General features: G+C 43.2%; 2 protein-coding genes and 1 long non-coding RNA gene across 4 annotated transcripts; 1 reads left to right on the plus strand and 2 right to left on the minus strand.

Moving 5' to 3' along the window:
• The first annotated feature begins 1,200 nt into the window (after positions 1–1,200).
• On the plus strand, positions 1,201–3,087 carry LOC120639965 (annexin-like protein RJ4). Its single transcript, XM_039915873.1, has 6 exons — positions 1,201–1,276; positions 1,409–1,590; positions 1,720–1,938; positions 2,022–2,234; positions 2,321–2,413; positions 2,509–3,087. Exons 1-6 carry the CDS (start codon positions 1,201–1,203, stop codon positions 2,707–2,709), a joined length of 984 nt encoding a protein of 327 aa, XP_039771807.1. The 3' UTR covers positions 2,710–3,087.
• Positions 3,088–5,239: 2,152 nt separating this feature from the next.
• Positions 5,240–7,055, minus strand: LOC120640129. Of its 2 annotated transcripts, XM_039916010.1 has the most exons (3): positions 6,095–6,973; positions 5,881–6,012; positions 5,240–5,760 (listed from the first exon to the last, which is right to left on the minus strand). In XM_039916010.1, the coding sequence occupies exons 1-3, from the start codon at positions 6,362–6,364 to the stop codon at positions 5,710–5,712; spliced, it is 453 nt and encodes a 150-aa protein (XP_039771944.1). In that variant the 5' UTR covers positions 6,365–6,973; the 3' UTR covers positions 5,240–5,709. The 2 variants fall into 2 exon arrangements, with proteins under 2 accessions (XP_039771944.1, XP_039771943.1); XM_039916009.1 differs by lacking the exon at positions 5,240–5,760 and having other exon boundaries at positions 5,762–6,012; positions 6,095–7,055.
• Positions 7,056–7,767: 712 nt separating this feature from the next.
• LOC120642923 lies at positions 7,768–8,620 on the minus strand. The gene is made up of 2 exons (XR_005662794.1): positions 8,186–8,620; positions 7,768–8,065 (listed from the first exon to the last, which is right to left on the minus strand). It is a non-coding gene; the product is annotated as an uncharacterized LOC120642923 (long non-coding RNA).
• Positions 8,621–8,930: the final 310 nt, after the last annotated feature.

The following is an 8,930-nucleotide window of genomic DNA, read 5'->3' on the forward strand; positions in this document are numbered from 1 at the left end:
TTTCCACAATCTTAACCTTTATAAACACTGAAATATATGTGGCACATTTGTTCCATATCTATAGTTCACAATAACCATAGTGTAGAAATTTCACTTTTTTATTTGTTCGGTTGTATTTAAAGATTTAAATGAATTTTTAGAATAAAATAGAAAATTATTTAGGGGCGGGTGACGACATTACCCACCCCTGAAAATGGATTTCTAGGGGCGGGTGATGGTGTCACCCTCCCCTACAAATCAATTTCAGTTAATATAAATGAATATCATATCTCATAGAGTCACGAGTGATAGTATAGTGTAATGGGGAGAAGAGTATGCGGGAGGTTTGAGGTAAGCGGTTCGACTCCCGAGTTACACAAGTGTGCATATTTTGTCAAAAAGATAGTACCTTGGTAAGTTGACCAGGATATTTTTGTTCTTTTTTATTTTATTATTGTTTTCAAGCTTTTCTTTTTTTCATTTTTGGTAAATTGATTTGTAGTTCACCTGTCCTACAACGATTTGTTGGGGCGAGTGAAGCCATGACCCGTCTCTATAAATCAATTTTTTTTTGCTATGAGAACTAGAGGGCGGTATCATACCTATTTCTAAAAATATGTTTTTACCCGCCTCTAAAAATCTTTTTTGCAGCAGTGTATCTAAGAAGTTATTTCTTTGATGCCGCATTAATTTTCGAAACTCACGTAGTTAAAACTGACTGAGTAACGGAGTAACGCTAGATTACCATGCAGTTTCTCTAATGTTTTTCCTTTTTATTTTATTGTTTTCAAGCTTTTTCTATTTTTTCATTTTCTGTAAATTGATTTGTAGCTCACCCGTCCCTACAAATCGATTTGTAGGGGCAGGTGACGCCATGAGCCGCCGCTATAAATCGATGTTTAGTCTGCGATAACTAGAGGGCGGGTACCGCGCCCATTCTTAAAAATGTGTTTTTACTCGCCTCTAAAATTTTTTTGTAGTAGTGTATCTGAGGAGTTATTTCTTTGATGACGCATTAATTTTCGAAACTCACGTAGTTAAAACTTACTGAGTAAACAGAGTAACGCTAGATTACCCATGCAGTTTCTCTAATGTTTTAATTCCATGCCCACTTGCACATGGTTAGATGCAGACATGATCTCTATAAATACCACGGCGGGGAGTTGCGGTGCTTAACAAAACCAATCTCGAGAGGAGAGGGGACACGGAACAACGTGAAAAATGGCAATAAATACTGTTTCTCAAGTTGTCCCTTCTCCCGCTGAAGATGCCGCGGCTCTCTTGAAGGCTTTCCAAGGTTATTGTTCCTGACTCTATTGTGAGCTGTTCATCAAATATTAGCTTCAGATTTCATTTATGCAGAAAAGCATTGAAACAAAAATCATCGTCTAGATTCTAGAACGTTTCGAACATCTCTAAGGAACATGAGTCAACAATGACCTTTGCCAACTATTTTGTGGTCCAGGATGGGGCACGGACGAACAAGCAGTTATAGCCATCTTAGCTCGGCGTGACGCGACTCAGAGGAAACAGATTAGTTTGACCTATGAACAGATGTACAACGAGGGCCTACTGCAGCGCCTGCAGTCAGAGCTCTCTGGAGATTTTGAGGTGCCACAAATTACGATTGCAGTTTTATTGATGAGTTTTTGTTCAGATTAGTTTGCATATTATTTTTCCTGATGAGCTTCTGTCAGTTTATCTAACCACTAGTACTACGTGCCATTGGCTACTGTCCAGAGAGCAATGTGCCAGTGGATACTTGGCCCTGATGAGAGGCAGGCTGTGATTGCCAACGCTGCAATGAAATGCATCCAGGAGGAGTACCCAGTCATCATCGAGATTGCATGCGCTAACTCTTCCGAGGAGCTTATAGCAGTGAAGAAGGCCTACCATGTTCTGTACAAGTGCTCCCTGGAAGAAGATGTCGCTGCTGGCACCACGGGAAATCTTCGCAGTGTATGTTCAGCTGTTCTTCATTATTTTCTTATGCTCGTCATCCTGGTTTCATTTACAGGCTAATCTGTCCTTGTCTCCTTCAGCTTTTGCTTGCCCTAGTGAGCACCTACAGGTACGATGGCAACGATGTAAACATGGGGTTAGCAAAATCAGAGGCAAAGATTGTTCATGAGGCTGTACGAAATGGCACTCTGGATCATCAGGAGCTCGTCAGGATCGTGGGTACTAGGAGCAAAGCACAGCTCAAAGCCACATTCAGCTGCTTTAAAGATGAGCACAGCCGCAGCATCACCAAGGTCAGGACACAAAATACCTCGTCTTTAAACTTAAAGATCTCGTGCTTTGTATCAATCAGATGACCAAACCATTTCGGTATCGCCAGGCACTACTACATGCATCCGATCCGACATGCTACTTGCGCGCTCTGCGAACCACAGTGAGGTGCATTGCAGATGAAAACAAATACTTTGCCAAGGTGAGGTGTCAACGATAACAAAACGAAAACCAAATAAACAGGTACTCTTGAACTGATCTGGCGATGGGTATACCGTACCCTTTGCCATCTGCAAGCAGGTTCTGAGGAACGCTACACGCGAAGCAGGGACTGATGAGGATACCCTGACCCGGGTGGTTGTGATGCACGCCGAGAAAGACTTGAAGGGCATCTGCGGCGCGTTCCAGAAGAGGACCTCGGTTACCTTAGAGCAAGTCATTGCCAAGGAAACCTCGGGTGACTACAGGAGCTTCCTCATGGCTCTCCTTGGAAGCTAAACAAGGATGGCACAATTAATAATATAAGATAGAGATAATTATATCCCCGTGTTGATATATGTATGAACTAAATAAAGGACGAGGCTCCTCTCCTCCACCCAAGCGGCAAAATTCATGTGAATTGAGCCATTTCATAGGATTCTAATAAGTTTCAATCTTTTATTTCAAAGGGTTACACAGCAAAGTTTGCAATGGAAGGACTTTGTCTCAATTTGATGTAAAAACTTCAACATAATGAAGTCCCTTATCGAATAAAGGAAAACATCCGATAATATCAAACCCAACAAACTTTTTTCATCAATGGTTTAATCCAAAAGGAACCACAAGAAGGTTTTTGTTGTCACCTGAAAAGATGTTTCAGTGTAATGGTACAAACTACATGCCAACGTATATATAATGTCACCTGAACAGATATTTCACTTGTTTTCACAAATTTGGCTTTCCTGAATAAGGCCAAAATGTCCACATTTCTTTTCTTGCATTTAAAGGCTTTAATAATCTTGCCAAGAATAAATATGCATAGCGCACTAGCATGTCTAGCAATATATGCATCTGCCATCTGAAACAAATAAAAGTCTTCAAATTTGCACCAAAATGCTGCATAAATTGGATGATAATATGTTATTGTTGTTTTATTCCATATTTTGTAAACATCTTTCATTTATCAACAAACTAGAATTGCCCAAGTCCGAGTAAACAAGTAAAAAAAAGGGATGAAATTGAATAATAATTGCCTGAGCAGCAGTCTATCTTTTGGTCTTGATTTAATTACTTAGGATTTGAAAGCACATATAAGCATGCCATGCCAAAATAAGAATGTAGTAAAACCACATGAGATTTTACACTCCGGTGAGGTAGCTAAAATGATGCACAATGGGCTTGTTTACAATAGAAAGAGTCTATCCCCAAATTTGGCTCAACCTTGGACTCAAAAAAAATAATGAGAAGAATATGGCATGATAATGTCAATCAATGCCATGGATTTTGTAGAATGACATGTCCAAAGGATCTGTCATCACTCATAGAACAAGCCATTCTAGAGGAATATATGACCCATTTATCCTAACGGACTCAAATCTGTTTCTCCTGTAATAGTCAAATTTGTTGAAACTTCTGCTTTTTATTTGTTCCAAAATTTGGCTTTCAGAATAAGTAGACCAAAATGCTCTTGTTTCTTTTCTTGCGATTAAAGGCTTACAGTCTTATCAAGCAGAAAGAAGGCATATCATACTAGCACCTTTATCTATAAATGACTTGGCCTACTCAAATCAAACTTGGTTTACCCTTTTAAATTTCACCAAAATGCTGTATAAATTGGATGATAAGATGATGTAGCTGTCCTTGTATTCCATATTTTGGTAAATGTCAGGCCACATAACTTATCAACAAACTAGAATTGCCATAGTCTGACTAAACAACCTAGATAAAGGTGAAACTGATAAATAGTAGCCTGAACAATGCTTTATCTTTGGTCTTGAATGAGTTAGTTGGGATTAGAAAGCACATACACATGCATGATGTATGCCAAGCTAAAAGAATGTGGTAAAAACACATGATATTTTTTTTAATGAAATGCTACACCTTGTTCAAGCAAACAACACGTGAAATTTATACTTCAGCTAGGCAGCTAAGATGGGCAATGGAACAAAGTTTGTTTACATTAGGAATGATCTATCAAAGCTAATTCCAAAATAATACAATTATGACAAACATTTCACCGTTGGACTTAACCAAAAGAATGTCAAGAGAAAATATGACCTGGCAGTGTAAATCAATGTCACAGCAGCTGCATAATGACATGCCCAAGGGTAAAGCATTACCTTGTCAGCCACTACTGTCAGTAGGAATACAACCTGTTGGATGATAATTGACACACCTAATTAATATCAGCATCCGTCGTCACTTACACAATATCAGTTGCGTGAGACAGCCCACATGCACCTCATGTTTGATTAATACTCCCTCCGTTCCAAATTATAGAGTTTGACTTTTTTAACTCCAAATTTGACCACTCGTCTTATTCAAAAATTTGTGCAAAATATCACTTCTTTTGTTGTGGCTTGTTATATCAATACAGGTTTTTCAAGAATAACTTAAATTTGACTATATTTGCACAAATATTTTGAATGAGATGAGTGGTCAAACCTAGGGTTAAAAAAGTCAAATGGCCTATAATTTGGAACGGAGGGAGTACGTTGATAAGGCATTGTCCCACCTTGGCCTCACTTTACCACGCTAAGAACCATGGCCTAGAATAGTATAGAAGTATCAGAATAGATACAAATGTGAACAGGATACATTCTAAACATCTGAAATCCACATGCAAAGCGCATCAAAAAAATCGACAATAAAAAACACGTTAGGCTGTAGCTAAACATATAGACATCACAACAAAACAAAAGATGCTTACGATATTGTGACTAATCCCAAACATGTCAACTATGACAAAGAAATTCAAATTTGGATCCAAGACAGAAAAAAATAAAAAAAAACTACGCATGAGTGACCTCGGAATAGATCAACAATGGCATCAGCAGAATGATGACAATTACATCTTGCTGGTTAAATTCCAAAATGGAAGATGGCAATAGAAGTATATTTTCAGACACCATGGCCAAATCATGGATTTGATTTGTGCATAATACAGCTCATGGGCTAACAATGAACTTCAAATAAAAGTGGCCTATCTAGACCATATCCCAAATTGGATCATTATCACATCGACATAATGATAAATCAAAGGGGTCATCCATAGCCATATCATGGATATGATTGATGTCATGATGTGTACCATACCGCAAGACTAAAAATCAGATTCAAAAACAATTTCAGCACCATGTGAAGCTCTAGCTTCCAGATGCAGTTCCTGAGCAGAATAAGGGTCAGTGCCGTGGGTTACAATCTTCATAAATTCTAGAACTTTGGGATTCAAGACAAAGAAAGTTCACTTCTGACTCTGTTCCACCATAAGACGTAAACACCAACTTCCTGAGATGGTGATCAAGGCTGATCAGAGTGCAACGTGTTATTGATGTTTCGCGGACCATGTGACTGAAAAGGAAATAAAATGGTTGAAACAAATAGTCACAACTGACCATCAACTACAAGACTGACAGAATAGTATGGCTGGAGAATAAAATGATTCATTCCAAAAAAAATAAAAGTTGTCACCTCGAAGTATAATGCCTCAACACACGGAAAGCATTTCAGTAAACCAATAACAACGCCCAAATCAGGACTAATATACAGAGACAAAGTCTTCATGGTATGGGCCACAGTGGACAGGTTAAGCGGCATCATTTTCTGAAGCAAGCATGGGATGTTAAATTAACAAATGAACACAATGACATATTCACGAAGATTCAGGGCTGAAGATTGTGGTTACCTGGAAAACTATGGGGCTGAGCTGAATAGTGGAGATGTAATCCTGTAGATAGCCCAGTACTTTAAGTTTTGGAGCCTGAATTACTCGGATCACCATTTCACCTGATACGTTCCGCGGAATGAGCCTTTCTAGCAGCGGCACATTATCAACAATGACTTCTTCCAGCCTCACCTCTTCTGCATACCAACCATTGGACACGACAAAGCTCTGAAGGGTAGACAACCACAGCCAGTGTTCAAGCGCAGCAACAAGCTCGCCAGGACAGGGCATCTGGACAGGATTCCATGAAGGGAGGTCTCAGCGCTGTGGACCCTCTTGAGGGTGTGCTGCTTGATGCAAGGGAAATCGAGCGTGCTGACGATCTCTGCAGGCGGGAACCGCAGCACCTCGTCTCCAGAGCAGAGGGAGAGGACCCAGAGCGTCGCCGAGCAACAGAATGTGGACGGCACCAGCGGAGGGCTACCAGGGTCCTCAGTTCCAATGGAGTGGTAGAACAGCTCGAGCTCATGGAGGCCACCGAGGAGGGGCAGCCGGAGCCAGGAATCGAGAGTGGGGAAGAGGCCGTCGTCGCGGCCGTACCAGCTGAGCGACAAGCGGCGAGCGGCACAGGGGTGGCCTGAGAGGATGCGGGAGACGAACCCCGAGGTCTCCGCCTCGTCTTCACTGCCGGTGATGACGCGAGCCTTGAGGTTGAGCGGGGAGGAGCGCCAGAGCGGGCGCCACCGGCGGGAGAGGATCTCAGTGCGGGCGGCGGCAGCGGTGGGGAGCAGGCACTGACTGGTGCTAAAAGCGTATAGTCAGTTTGCGCTTCATGAGAGGGGAAACGTAACTCGTGCTTGTGCATTCCCTGGCTGCTGCTTCCTGCTTGTCATTCAGCGCTAACACATGGTAACGTGATTAAAAAAAAGCTACTACGACGAATTGTGAAACTGGAAGCTTCACTCTTGATAAATGAACTCGCTCGTGAGAGTTAGCAGCTGGGAGATCACTGGATCTCGCACCCCTTCCTGAATCATGAAAGCGAACATGCCATGATGGTCACAGCTTACATGATCCCTCACTAGCGTGCAGGAAGGGAGTATACCATTCTCAGCTCCAGGGGCATTTAATTTCTCCATGGCGTGCACCCATGTTGCCGGAGCAGCAGCTGCAACCAAGGCACAAAGCTTGGGGAATGGACGAATGGTCACACATCAAGGTGACCTTGCACCACTGCAATGGCTCAGGGTGAATGAAGTGAGGCACATGGTTGCAATCAGCTCAACGGTCGATCAGATGCAAGCCTTATGCGCAGAATCTCCAGTGTAACGAGACCATGAATCTTATGGTATGTCCGTGTGACCTCAGATAAGAATGCATCACAGCGAACAACAAAATTTCAGGCCCAACAGCATGGTCTGCTGCAAAGCATACAGTTCGTGGCAAAAGGTACCAAGCAGCACTATATCTATAAGTATCACTAGAGACACCACCAGATGTTGCCAGCCATTTCAGTCAGGCATTTCCAACTTCCAGTTACAAAATAAGGAGGATAAACAATGATGACAACATCCTGTTCTTGCAGGTCATCCATGTTCTAACAACAACAGCTCTGGAATGCAAGTAAACTAAAGATTCAAACACAAGGATTGGCATCAACAACCTACATAACACAGAATGCTACAGGTAAAATAATGACATGGCAATGAGTACCTTCAGATCTCTGACATCAGAGTATGAAATTATGCCAATCAAGGAGCAAATACCGGGATATGTCATGTAGCCCACCAGGAATAACTGAATACTACTATGTAGTAAATGAAATAAGAGGTTTCAGTTGCAGCCTAACAGTCTAATCACCACCAACACAGTCAGCACCATTGTTCTTGTTATCATCAGAATCTTCTACGTCCTTCGATTTGTCATCCTCTTCCTTTTCCTCATCATCGTCATCATCAGTACAGTACCCCTCTATAGCAGATACGGCGATTCCTATGAATTGCAATAGAGACAGAAGTACGTTATATGCATCTCTATCAAAAATAAGTAATAAAGTTTACAGAAGTACAGCAATACAAATCATCAGATTTACAAAATATAATAATGCAATACCGTTTCTGTCTTTGGGACATGTCCAGTCATGGAGACAAATCACCATCTCAAGCTCTGTTCTTAAGGCGTCGCCTAGGCGACAAGGCGCGATTGGCAACCTGGGCGTCTGATTCGCCTTGGCCGACTGCGTATGGCGTCCGCCTTGCGCCGAAGGCGTCGTCTAGGCGTCCATAGGCGTCGCCTGGGCGTCCAATTGGATGAGGCGGGCGCCATACGTGAGGCCCCAGGCAGGAAAGAGGGGAGGCGAGCGGGAACAGACCGAGCGGCGGGAAATCGAGCGGGAAAAGACCGAGCGGCGGGAAATCGAGTGGGAAATAGAGGCCGGCCACCAACAAAGCTTGCAATCGACGCAATTTGGGAGGGAAACGGAGAGAACTGACCTGTGTATAGGGTTGGAAGAGAAGAGGGCGGCGCCTGAAGCTTGGGTCACGGCAGCCGGCGGCGCATCCTCGGCGGCGCCTGGAGCTTGGGTCGCGGCAGCCGGCGGCGCATCCTCGGCCCATCCGCCCCTGGCCCCTTCGCCCTCCACTGCTGCTTTTCTGCCCTCTGCTTCTCTACCGGCCATAGCCCCTCTGCTTCTCCACCGCCCCTCCAGCGCTGCCCCTCCGCCCCTGCAGCGCTGCCCCTCTGATCTGTGGAGAGCGACGCTTGGAGCCTGGAGCTGGTCCGCTAGGATTTCTCTGCTGGTCGCCTAGTCCACGACGGAAGGGAGCCCAATATCGGGCGGAAGGGAGCGTCGTGGATC

This window comes from Panicum virgatum, chromosome 7K (genome assembly GCF_016808335.1).
Source record: "Panicum virgatum strain AP13 chromosome 7K, P.virgatum_v5, whole genome shotgun sequence".
Taxonomy (NCBI): Eukaryota; Viridiplantae; Streptophyta; class Magnoliopsida; order Poales; family Poaceae; genus Panicum; species Panicum virgatum.